This window comes from Contarinia nasturtii, unplaced genomic scaffold (genome assembly GCF_009176525.2).
Source record: "Contarinia nasturtii isolate CC-2019 unplaced genomic scaffold, AAFC_CNas_1.1 Cnas_scaffold_810, whole genome shotgun sequence".
NCBI classification, from domain to species: domain Eukaryota; kingdom Metazoa; phylum Arthropoda; class Insecta; order Diptera; family Cecidomyiidae; genus Contarinia; species Contarinia nasturtii.
Window position 1 is genome coordinate 2,095,577 of NW_022198157.1, and position 14,007 is coordinate 2,109,583.

At 36.3% G+C, this 14,007-nt stretch overlaps 1 protein-coding gene across 7 annotated transcripts in view; it reads right to left on the minus strand.

The window, feature by feature from the left end:
- Positions 1 to 13,689, minus strand: part of LOC116341845 (voltage-dependent T-type calcium channel subunit alpha-1G) — a 54,234-nt gene extending 40,545 nt beyond the window's left edge. For 6 of the 7 annotated variants that reach the window (XM_031769161.1, XM_031769160.1, XM_031769163.1 and 3 more), the window contains exons 1-3: positions 13,380 to 13,689; positions 4,338 to 5,299; positions 3,835 to 4,066 (exon numbers count right to left, since the gene is read on the minus strand). In XM_031769161.1, the coding sequence (XP_031625021.1) occupies positions 3,835 to 4,066; positions 4,338 to 5,021 (916 nt within the window). In that variant the 5' untranslated portion in view covers positions 5,022 to 5,299; positions 13,380 to 13,689. The remainder of the gene's footprint in view (positions 1 to 3,834; positions 4,067 to 4,337; positions 5,300 to 13,379) is intronic. The other variant, XM_031769157.1, reaches the window with a different exon arrangement.
- Positions 13,690 to 14,007: the final 318 nt, after the last annotated feature.

The following is a 14,007-nucleotide window of genomic DNA, read 5'->3' on the forward strand; positions in this document are numbered from 1 at the left end:
TTCCCACCCCCTAAGAGTGAGCCTATTATATGCCCCACCCTGTATATCCAAATCACTTGGATTGAGATATGAAATACAAACGCGCGCACACACTTACACACTGAGAGAACGAGAGATATGAAAGAATGGAAATCAATTGAATATTTCTTGTTTTGTGAGTTATATGAGCAAATGCAAAAGAATATCCCGTCGAGTTAAAGTTTGTTTGAACAATGTATTGATTGGAAATTCACTTCAAGTCTATATGGTAAGCTAGATGGTAAGAACTTAAGCGTTAGTGCATATCAAAATACCTGAATCAATTGCATGTATAAAACTTCAAACGAGAGGAAAAGTCTCAAGCAGTTCCATAAAAGGGCAGAGAGAGACCGAAAGCAGATAAGCGATCGGGCTGTATTATTGCATGTGCGCAACTTGATGGTTTCTCTCAAATATGAAACATTGAATATATCGACTTGTCGATGCAGACTTTTGCTAATGTTTTTTTGCTCTTTCTCCCTCTCCCCAGATTCTTGGGCCTTTTTTCTCTCTCCCCATTTCAAATGTGAGTTACAAACCGACCGATATATCTCTCATGTGCGTTTGCCATGCTTATTTTTATGTTTCGACCATTTGAGTTGCAGAGGCTTTAGTACCTTTGATTATATATGTGTTTAATACTCTCCGATGTGAATTCGAAAAAAAAGGATATTCTCGAGCAAACGGAACTTGTTTGAAATGTGTGCTCTTTCGTTAAGTGAGTTTTTGTTTTCCCTTTTCACTGGTTGATTGGATGAGATAAGGGAAAGCGATATTGAAATATGTTTTATCCAATGTGATGGTTCCTACCGCACAAATAAAAAAAAACAACAAGCAAAAAGTGTGCGGAAATTTTCTTCCCCAACTCAAATGTACATAAGACTGATTGGTTACTTCTGCAACGGAAACGTATATATATAATTTTTTGTTCACCTTTACTACTTTCGGTGAATGGATAACCGAGAGCCCATATGTGACTTTTTGCGATGGTTTGTTGTTGTTTTTATTTGAAGTGGCCATCAACATATTATAAGAGGTGTTGTTCATACAATGCAAACGAGCTACGGGACCAAATGTTATATGATATGAAACCAAATCCTGCTCTTTTTACTTCTCAAACTAAACGAAAAATCTTTCATGCGAACCGTTCACTTTTATGATTTCTTTCGACATATTTTCCTCCGAAATTACATTATCCAAACAGATAACTGACACATTCATTTCAATCTACATCCTTTTTCGCCGTTCGACGTTTACTTTGTGGATTGCTCATACGATTTCGAATGAAGAGAGATATTCAGCCACAACCACACACGCATACGTTTACACCGGATTTTGAAATCATGTACGGCACCAAAAAAAGATCGAGTTTCTGCTGAAGGAAGTGTATTTTTTTCCGTGTATTCATTCATTCATGGCATTTTATCCGACGAGCTGCATGCATAAAATACTTGAGGCATTTCGTTTAAAGGCCAATGAGTAAATATTTTACGCGTGATATTATCTTATGTTCGCTCCATCTCGTTAGAAAATTGATGGCGCTACTTAAAGATGAAAGATTGCTGGAAATTTGTGTACTCGTACACATATCAAGGATTTGAAGGAAATAACATGAATCGCACGCGTGTTTCGTTCAACATGTGTACCAACCGAAAAGTACAATGGCAAAGAAAACATATCAATAATAAACAAACATATTCTATTGGCGTCAACAATATTTTTCGAATACGAATTTGGATTTAGACTCTTTTTCTCTGTCGCTTTCACTGTTGATGCTGTTTGTGTGGATTTGCGAAATGATTGGGAAACCGCTGCGAAAAAATCGAAACACTGTATATCATATAGATGAATGCGCATATAATGTACTTGTAGTCAGATTGAATTGAAATAATGACACTTTAATGCGGGATGATGTGATCGAGTGCGAAATGGTGTGCAACGGTTATAGCTCGCGACCAATTTCACTTGTGATGGCAAGCACACGCACATACACATATAGAGAAAGAGAGCGAGAGAGATACTACCCGAATTAGACGCTTCAATAAATCGAAAAGAGAAAATCAAAATACACCACAAATACATCCCGAGCACGATTTGAAAAAATCAAATGGATTGGGTCGCATTGGGGCATGAATGCAAAGACATAAAATGCCACAAGATAAGGATAAAAGGAGATAATGCTATTTGCTCTAGTTATGAGCGAACTGAATACACACACTCACGAAATAAACAGATTTTCCAATCTGTTTTTTTTTGCGTTGACACGCTTTTTCGGTATGTACTTTTACACATACAATACAATACAAATATGCCAAGCAACATGTTGTAGTTATCAGACATTGTACTACGTTTAGAGCTCAGCCAATCGCCTACGCTATTCCTTTTACTTTGAACCATGCACACGAGCTTTGTATGGAATACAAACATTTTAGAATGAAACGCCTTTGAAGAAAAGAATAACGACAAAAGGTTTTATTCCAAAAAAAAAACCGTCAAAATTCAATTCACAGTGTAAGGAAAAATGTTGGTAGCTTAAACGAAAATATTTGGTTGGCTCAACCGAGCTCGGTACATTGTCACGTTGTGACAGTGGATTTTGCCGAAAATTCTGTGTGCAAATATGTTTTGCTATCTAATTCGATTCGACGAATTTTCACGTAATTCAAATCAAACGGGATCGGAATTGGAATCGAACACATCGAAAAGAAGAAGAATGAATGAATAGCGCACAAAACATTACCAAACGCAAAAACAAAAGGAATAAAATAGCCGGAGAGGAAGACAAATTTGGTGCTCGTACAAAGCGTCAAAAGAAAAATCTAAAAGCGATTCGATGAAAATGTGACTCGACATGGTACGTTGATTCGCATCAAAAAGCCTGATAATCGTTCATTTTGGTTGAGTAAATTGTGTACCATCGACATCACAGACAATGTGGCATATACGTATGTATACAAAGTGCTATGCATGGTGGTGGATATGGTACAGCCTCTGCTAGCCAAAATCAAACCGTCGACATAAAATGTGTGGCTATCGTGAGTATATTAGATAGATATCGAGTATCCTATTAATTTAACCCAAATCAATATTCGGTTGAGTGGATTAATGACGGCCGAAGAGTTCGTTCTCTTGTAATGTCTTCTCTTTTCCTCTCTTGTGTGACCTTAGCCCCGTTTTTTCACATCATTCATTGTGCCTGTGTGCACAACACTCCCCGGCACTGCTCTGCTGGATTTTCGTATCGAAGTTTTTGCTTGCCATTGTTTTTCACCATCGGCTGTCGTCAATATTTTCGGTTCAACGGATTGTAAATCAAAAATCGAAGAGTTTCAAACAAAATTACCCGTCAGGTTGTTCGATTCATGTATACAAGAGAAACGAAAATGACACGGTCACAAAAGCAAGCTTGGCCCACACACAAACACCGAATGAGATAAATACAGCGCATTATTTGAGCGCTCTCGGAATTGTGCATTGTGTGTAATTTACTTTCACTTCACTCAATCAGTTGTGGTGATCTCGGTTGGTGTGTTGCTATCATTCACTCTTTATACAGGGTCTCAAAGCATTCGTCCTGATAGCGCACATCCGACACTCTGATAAAATTGATATCCTAATGGTAATAACTAAACATTATAATGATGAAAATGGAGACAAAAACCAAAAGCATACGAAATGATAAGACACACACAAAAAATAATCGGTTAATCGTTTTGCTGGCATTGATGATGACGATGGTTTCATGTGTACTTCGACTTACAAACAGATGTGGAATGGGACAGTAAAAGAAATGAAAAACAAACTTATATTATTTACTTGGTATTCGATTTATGGCTCGTAATGGACGTAAGACACGTATAGTTCGGATCGCTGTCAGATTTAAATTTTCCATATTCAAACAGTATTCAAGTCCGCCCGAAAGTACGATGAAAAAATCCAAACGATTCCATGAATCGGCCAGATAGGTATTTTTGCCATAGACACCCATCGCAACCATTTTTATGCTCATTTCCAGGGAGAAAAACGCAAATATAATATCATCGAATGTCTGCAAAGAGAGAAATTGAAACGAAAACCGAAAAGATTTATATTTTGTTGATGTTTTCATATTATTTACACATTTATTCTAAACGTCAATATATATAGGGCTTAAAGAAATCGATTTTTTATTTTAGTTTTTCTGCATTTTAGCCTATGTTTGTTGTCGGTTACATTGTGGCCAAACGATGTGAACCATTTGTTTTATGTTGGTTCGGCGATGGAAAGAGGTGGATAGCCTAATTACATGTGCAAATAGAAAGATGCCTGGACATATTTACCTGGAGTATTTTGCAACGATTAGTAACGCATTCGTCATCAACACACGGTTGATACATCCCCAGCGTAACACAATTGAATAAAATCACTAAAATTGAAATACGTTCGAACCATGGATTTGTAATGAGTAGCAAACACCAGTTTCTAGGCCGCATGTCCTGCGTTAGATAGTTCAAAGAGAGCTCTGGAAAGCCGGGATATGGTAAATTTGGTTCACCCGATGAATTCGAGCTCGTTTCGCTGCCGTCACATGAGCTCGCCGAACATGTTGAACTATACGATGATGCTGATGATTTTGAGCTATACGAATCATTTATATCGTGCATACCACCTCTACCTCTTGTCGTTCGGCTTGCCCTTCTCGTTCGATTTAAATTCGCTGTGTGCATTTTTCTATTTGTTATGATTATATCGTTTGGATTTTCATAATGCAATGCGTGGAAAGTACTTCGGTCACCACTTTTACTTCTTCCGACACCGCCACCGCCACTATATCCATTATCATATCGTGATGACGGTGAATGCAACAGCACATTTGGTGCCGCCGATGATGACGATGATTGTGGCTTTCTTAAGTCATATCTTATGCCTGGATTTTGTATTATCGACGCGTTATTACAGTTATGGGCTGAACTACAAGTCGCTTCGGTCTCGGTCTCATGATTGATCGATCTACTTGCTTCCATCGTCGTTCAATGGATAAATCATTTTTGCACTGTCACTCCTGATTTCATTATTGTTTTTAATAACACACACGGACACAAGCGCGCGCGCACGCCTATGAGCACTCCTTCCCGCGGGCACTTCCTATCTTTTCTTTCTTTCAATTTATCGTTTTGTTTTTATTTCTTCTTTCTGTTCACTACTGCTGCTGCTGTTGCTGCTGTTGCTCTTTTCTATATTTTTCCACTTCCTTACATCCGAACCGTATCGGGCTGTGTTATTTTTGTGTTCGGTTAATTTACTGCAAGAGAAAATACAATTTATTGGTTTTAATAGGAAGATATAAAGTAAAGTCAATGTCAGAAATAAAATCTCTCTCAATTTCTATGGCTCGCATTTTATACACGGTCATGGGGTATGTTGATGTTTTTCTTAATCGATGATCTAGGTGTAAAATTAACTGAATGGGTCGACTGGGTGTTAAAAAGGCAGACAAACTTTGTATTTTCAGCTAAATCACAGTCATTTTGATTCATGTTTTTTATCGCTTCCATCAAATCAAACAAACATACTCACACGCACATATTGACATTATGTATTTTGCCCTTTTATAAAGTGCCTATCACCCACAAAAACAACTCAAACCGATTAAATGATCCCCATCATCATTATTAGTATTCGACCATATTTGCTTTCTATGTTTTTTTTTCACCTCACTTCCCCTTTGAAACATTAGAGAATTTACGGCACTCCGTTAAATTCAGCCCCATTAATTTTGGAGTTTATTGTTGTGCCCACATTATAAGCCGAATTTAAATCTAATATATAATTATAAAATAGTCAAGAAAGCGCGAGCATTAATTATCTCTTATCATCAACATCGTCATCAAAATTGAATGATTTTTGGCTCAACGCAAGTCACGGACACTTGTGTACACATGCCATAAGGAAAATGAGTCAATTTCAATAGCATCACATTTACAAGTTTTAAAAGGTCGCTCACTTTAATTTCAATTAAAATAACCGAAATTTTATAGTTTGCGTTGCCGCCTTTTTCTACTCTCTCTTTGCTCTGATAACGATGTTGTTCGTGCGATATAAGGTTTACTTTGGTTTGCTATCTACTTTATTTGTTTAACTGGGATATGGATATGGGGGTCAAAGTATTTAAGTTTTACCATTTTCCGAAAGCATTACTTTCACATTTTGTGTTTCGACAACAAATAACGATTTGATTTTGTATTGCTTGCACATAATACACACACACCATCGGCGCAGAGAAAGTTGAGGCAAACGAAAATGTTCCCGACACATTATTCCTGAAATTGCTGAAATTGGATATCGTTCCAATTCAACTTCTCCGCTAGCTCTGGTATGGAAATGATATGATGTGACTGCCAAAAACACATACAAATTTCATCTAATTCAATCATAAAAAAGAATAACAGACATTACAAGGATTTGAAATGTATCAGAAGCAAACTGTTAAAAATATCTTGAACATCAATGTAACTTTGTTTGGATTTAACTTTTCACTCAATCAAATACATCGTTCAATTTTCTATTTTGAATAAATTACCATCATCCCCAGAAATGTTGAAAACTTCATCACCTCAACACACAAATTGATATGGATGTATTGATAGAGTCAATGTGAGTCACACCGTCACCAAACTATATGCATACATAAAACATGCAAATGAAAAGACGTTCACATAGTTGCGTATCAGGGCACTTGATAAAACTTGCAAATTTGCTGATTTTTCAGTCATTTTGTCGTTTTCACTTGTTTTTTTTTTGTTTTGCGTTCAATTTGCTAAGAAAACTGTGCAAAAACTTCTATCTATTTTCCATTTTAATGTGTTCCACACTCAAATGAGTTCTCGATGTATAAAAAAGATTTTAAGCACAGTCGTTCATTTTAAATCGATCAAGTTTCTTCGTCAATTCTTTTCACAGTATCAACTCATTGAATCTATATTTTTCGAGATAAATTGTGTTTGGCTTACATCAGCACACTATCATCTATAGAATTGTGCATGAAATAATACCATTTCAAGAGGAAATGTATATTTATCCATGTCTCATTAAAAATGCACGTAAGTCCTTCGTTGTCGTTATTACTAGTCGCAATGAAGTCGCATTGAAATCGAAAAGCACTAAAAAATATTCGCATTTTCAGCCTTGGACATACATTACTCGCTCAGCAAGCCATGACGTTGTAAAAGCTTTCGTGGTCGTATAATTTTGGGATTTTCAGTGTGGGATTTGTGTGTTATTTCCATTTCGAGGAAGAAAATTCCCCTCTTTTTTCGTCATGAAATGTTTCCATCAATTAATACAAGTGAATGCAAAAGTTTTTTCCGAAAAAAAAAGTAAAACCGTAACCACATCAACAAAAACCGAACTCTTTGAACGAATTAGTTTTACATTTGAAGTGAATTGACGTTCTTTTGATCGGAATGTATCTTTGTGGAGCGCACCGAAGAAAATACGCAACAACCAATCAAAAGTAAACGAAGATGTATCGATTTTAAATAAATCCTCTATATTATTATTTTTCAGTGCGAACAAAACGGGATGGGAAAATGAAAACCGATCCGAATAACATGAATATTATATTGCAAGGGAGCGAACACAAATGAGACAGAAATAACTGAAAAACTTTTGGAATTTTCTTGTTTCAGGAAAAAGTCAGTGTTAGATACGTAAATCCAATTGTTCTCTGTTCGTGTGGTGTATAAAGCTTTGTTTTCCCTTGACTTCACCTCATTTTGTTCCTTTTCTTATTGAGCGTTTGGTGTGGATGTGTGTGTTTCGTTTTATTTTGCCGTTTGAACCGTCTCTTATGCGGGGTGTTGTATTTTTTGGTAATATCAAGAACGGTGAATCGTCTTATTATTTAAGCGCATAAATAATATAAAAAATGTAAATGGTTAAAAACGGAATTGATGGCGTGTACAAAGCTACAAGGTTATATGTCGACCTAAGCATCAAGTGAGTGTATATATGTGTAAGTGTGTGTGTGTGTACACGGTTGTTTACAACCCCAACAGCTTAACAGCACACAATAAGATTCCAGCTTGCCGCATACACCAATATCTTTTATTATAGTGAAGCAAATTTGGTGAATGTATTTTGGCAATAGCTTTTGTGTTCTGCATTTGATTCAACTCATACGGCGGCCCATATTGTGTACTATGGTCGGTCGTGTGCGTGTCACATTTATGTTTTGGATAAGTAAGTTGTTGGTGTTGTTTGTTGGTAAAACTGAAAAACTTTCCAATCGAATGCAGAGACAAGTGAATGACTGAATAAGTGCGTATGGTGATGGTACACGCTTTGCAACGAACAAAAAAAAATGAAGTAGATAGAGTTATCTTCGAATTTGTGGTATTTTTTTATCTTTTCTCTTCGTGAATTTGCATGAATAATAGAATAAATACACGTACAATTGAGCCCATCAAAGCCATTATATGCAATATGTTGCCCGAGTTTTATACGATCATTGTTGGTGCTGGTATAGATGTGTGCAAGAGAAAGCCACGTTTCGTTATTCAGAGTGCGATTTTCTTTCTTTTTTTTTTCAATTTGTTTAACAACAGAACACAAAAGACCATTGACAGGATGAGACAGAGACAGGGCGATTCTTCAATGGCATATTTGATACGAAAATGCTAAACAACCAAACAAAATACGCACACAAACGAGAAATGATAAACAACAACACACAGTTTTGTGCTTGTCGGATGCTCTTCATTAATAATTTATTCGCATTGAAATGTGTGTATGCAGCAACCAACATGTATAAATCGCATACTGTTCAATTGTGCTCAATTAAGCGTATGTCGTAAAGGGAATTATGTGTATGAGTGAAAGAGAGAGAAGGGGTAGAGGGAGAATGAGAAATTGAAAGAGAGAAAAGCGAAAGCGGTTTGCCCGGATGGCTCATTCATACGCAATCCAGGCAAGGTGTGCGTATGTATGAGACACTACAATTTTCAGTCATTCAGGTTGTGCGGTGCGAATGAGTGGAATTCGATTAGCACGTTTATGGGCAATATTTTCGGTGTGTGTTTACAGCTTACTTAGTACGTTTGATGTGCACAGATCTTTTTTTAATTCTCTACGCTGCCATAATTCGGTCTATATATGCTTAGCGCTCATCATTTATTCAATTCTGACAACAAAAAAACACACCAATATTAACAAACACACATTACACACGCACACACACAAACACTCCATAAACATTATGGCCAATCACGCTTTCGATACATTAGACGAAGAGGTAAAAATCGTTGCCATCACCAAGGGGTCGCTGATTCAATTTTAACGAAATAATAATGATGATCGTTGTTGGCATTCTAGATAATGTCTGTTATTCATTCAAAGTGTCAGTACACACAAAAGTAAACAATGCGTATATTGTAATACGAATAAGAGTAAGAGCGAGAGATAGAGAGAATGTGAAATGAATGGGTGCTTGTGGCATTAAGTATATGCGCGTTGATATAGATCTTTCACAATGAAAATGTGATGACAATTGAAATCGGCATGGGAGAGCTTTCGGCACTTGTTGTTTGGGGCGTTTGAAAAGTGCCAGAAAGTTTTTTTTTCTAAATGTGCTCCAGCAACAGCAAAAAAAAAGTCGATGCTTTTGTTCGTATTCACTTTTCCATTTTCGACCTCTCGGCACGACGTATCAGAGTCAGTAGTGTGCGGGTCGATGAAACCAGAATGGCGCGAATCACACAATATGTATAACACTGAGTAGGCAAATATATTTCGGCATTATGAACAAGACGTCAGAGATGACACACAAAAAAAATGTAAAGATTCGGACAAACTTTTTTTCATCATTGTTCTGTAAAATTGTTCAAGAAACAACTGGCATGCTGTTAAATGTAAAAGTTTGTATATCGGAAGGATTCATACGTATTTCTTTTTTGTTCGTTATCTCATATACATGACAAGACGAACTAAGGACCAAAATGGCACTGTTTTTTCCGCTTTTCGTTCTCTTTTCAATTTCGACTTCATTTCTTATCTACTTGTTTTCATTTGTGTGCGCACATAAATGAAACAGAAGCGCTTCTGGCTATGCAAGATGACAAATACACATACATATGCATGCGCATATATAATTCTGGACGATGGCGGATGTTTCAAATACCACAATCGCGTTTTGGTGAATAATACATACGGAGTGGGAGAGGGAAAAAATTGTGGTCACCAATGTCAGTATAATTCCTAATGTTTGAGACTCTCGTATCATCATTTATCTTTGTTAAACATTAATCCATCTAGTAAACGGAGTATATACAGATACAAATACAAAAACCTGTTTAAAGTAAGCCACACGAAAATGGAACATCTGATGTATTTGGGGGAGTGCGGTTGCTGTTGTGTTGTCGTTTTGAGCAGGATTTTTGAATGATCGCATATAAATTGAATCCGCACTATATTCATTTAGTATTCGCTTTAACGTTGTCGCTTATTTCTCTATGCCTTCACATATTAGTCTCTCAACAAGTCGAAAGGAAGTTTTGAATCAACACCCGTATCAACACAATAGATGCGCAACACCAAATGCAGAGAGCGATGAATGAAAACGAATGAGTTTGCAAGTGAACGAGAACTGCTTGATGTTCAAGTTTTCCGTACCGCACAATGCACAAAGATTTTACAAAATGTAAAATTGCAAGATTTAAAACAAAAACAAGTGCGTCAAGTTGTAAAATGGAGTATAAAATAAATATTGAAATTTGGTTTAAAAATAGATGAATGATTCAGAAGTTTTGAATTACTTCATATGATGTTCAACACAATCCATTAAAATTGGCCATTGAAACGTATGCCATTTGTTTGAATGTTGAATAAGCCAATCTGATGACGGTTTCACTTCTTATGGTTTTTTTTTCTTCTCTACTGCGTTTTGAGGCTTTTCAAGTGTTTATATTTCATTTATTACAACTGGCAAAATCTATATAAAATTTTCTTTCGATGGGTACGCTTTTGTTATCGTCGTTACTTTCATTTTTCATTGTGATTGCGCCAACCGAATTTCAACAGTTTCAAAAAGTTGTTTTTGTTCGTTGGCATTTTATTGCGGGTGCTGTGCCTGTATTCGAACTCTGTCGGCTCTTGTTCTTTTTTCTTCCCATGTTCTGTCTCGCAATTTCGCCATGCTAACGAGTGTGTGTGTGTGTGTCTGTCTGTAATGTTATTTGTTTTCATGTTTGCCATTTCAATTCAGATGGGTATGTAATTGATATTTTAATAAATCTCAGAGACAGTACGGGAAAATTACACGATCTTGATGTTTTGTGCGAAGCACGTATTGTGTGTGTGCATGGTTCGCATATATGCAAATCATATTGAGTGATATAGCGCATATAATTCAATAAATCTGTTAAAGTTAATGTTTGAAGACTGTGAATAAACTAAAAGAGCCGGAGATACAGATAGAATAGAAGATTGAAAAAAAGTGAATGCGGATATACGCGAAATATTATAGCAATGCCTGGCGACGGCGAACGAGCACGAATATGAAAAAAAAACGAAATGAAGAAAATAAAGGAGGCAGCCAGCAATGAACGGCTCGGGAAAAATGAGCTCTCGATACACTCTTGAGCTGAACAATTTGCGCGACTACGGTGACGACGACGACGACGACAACAACGAGATATGTATACCATTTCACATCATCTCGGGATATTATTTTATTTTATGACGAAGAATTTATGCATACATGCATGGATTTTTGCATGGCAAAAGCACACATACACACATGGCCACATTGCTATCTATCGTTCGCGCGCGATAGCGAGAGAACGAGCAAAGAGCGATATGTATGTGGCAGATGAAAAATAAACGCTCACGCCAACTGTGTACCAATATAATATTAGGTCAGATACATTTTTCTGCTTTTCCATATTTCTTTTTTTATTTTCAAAATATATATGGATGTGTGTAATCGTTTGGTTGGGTTTGCCATCACACGATTTCTCTATTCGATTAACATCGAGTACACGAGTCCTGAGGTTTTGTCTCGAATTGTTGTTGCCAATATCATTCGTAATCCGAACTGCAGCACAACACACTGTGCAATATCATCAGGCACATCACACGAACGTGCTTGGCTGTTCTCGCGCGTTTTCACTCATCCTTTCCTTTCGTTGGTTCCGGCTGGTTTTATTCCTGTTGCACGTCGATCGACGACGGCTACACACGTGCATTCTCTTTACCTCATTCACCGACATTCCGTGCGTTACCTGCTTCTTCATTTGCGAGCGTTATTTATATGTCGAAAATAGCACTTCGAACAGCCTTGCTCTGCCACGATGTATTTTATCATTTTCTGCTTCCAAGAAAGCAAAAAAAAAAATTGCCACAACATTTTCTGCTGCTACTATTTCCGCCATGCTCATGCAAATCGCGTCACTAAATAATTACATGGCATTTTCGCTGGCAAAGAGTGGTAGGTACCGAAAATTTTAATTAGGTCCTCAACGTGATATTTCGCATATTTTTTCACTCCCCCTAGTCACACATACATTGATGGGGGAGTAACACAGGCACCAACATTGGCGCAAATTGCAAAATAAGCAATTTGCCTCATTCTCGTACGCAAATATCAATTTTCCTTATTCAAACAAAGCACATTTACACATAATCACGCATACACCAAACACAACAAACCCTAAATGATTCATATACTTGTTTCGCCACACAAAAAAAGTGAAAGGAAAAAAAAGCGAAAGAAAAAATTTCCTAACAAATAAATAACAATAATAATTCAACATAAACACATATACTGTAACAATGCCGTCGAATGGCATCAATAAAAAACAACAACAAGCTCGATGAACATGAAAACGGCATTTATATGATTCGAAATATAAATGTCGATGTAAGTAGCCGAAATGTCGTCGGTGACGAGAAAATGAAAATTGGAGAGAAACCTTCGAAAAGCCAAAATCATACGGCTTGTGCAAGAGAATTTGTGTGTTTTTCCTCTCGTTCTTTTACATTGGATTTCGTTCATGTCAACTAAAGAGCACACTTCTTTCTGTAAATGCCGTTTGCTTGTGTTGTATACCAATTTCAGAGCATGAAAATCATTTTTCCCAGTATTTTAGCATACAGTTTCACTGCTGAACAAAAAGTGATTTAGTTTCCAACGTCAGAGTCCAAACGCGCTTATGTTCACCACATTTCATTCCAACAATAAATAGTTTCTCGTTCATTTCATATAAACTGTGCAAGCTCCAAGAGAGATTTTTTCTGTTATTTTCTATGTATATAATTTTTGTTCATCCCTCATTTGTTCTCCTCACGACATGCTTTTTTTAATATTAAAAAAAATTGTTGCTTACTATTCCTCACCAATTTGAATTCCTATTCGGATGGCTTATATTTGTTTTGCAGCTCGGGATGAATGTTTTATTTTTGTACTCACAACATGAGAAATAAACCGTCCGATTCCAATGTGAAGGATGAACAAAAAAAACAGTTTTTTTTTTCTCTTTTCAAATGAAAAACACAAATTTTACCACTTTTTTATAAATTTTCATGTGGGGCTTTCAACTTGATAATGAAAGCACACTCATTTTTTTTTTCGAGAGATTTCGTACCAAATGATTATGCACACCAATCAATTGTAATATTTTATCACAGCAAAAGTCTTTTTATCTGTAAAAATAAATATTTTAAAAGAATAAAAAATCAATAATCAAAATGAAATTTAAGAAGTGTTTTTTCAATAAATCCTCTCTTTTTATCGTTCACATCGATTGAAATATGGGAGAAATGCAATTTTTGTTTATTTTTAATTGATGTTGCACATAATTTCTATGGACACGAGAGAGAAAAAACAACTGGTTGATTTCTCGGTCAGCACCGATATTGAATGGATCTAACTTTAACAATAATAATTAATTTTTATTGAAAACATTGAAGCGAGAGTATTTTTGAGTTTTTTTTCGATTTTCAAGTGAAACACAT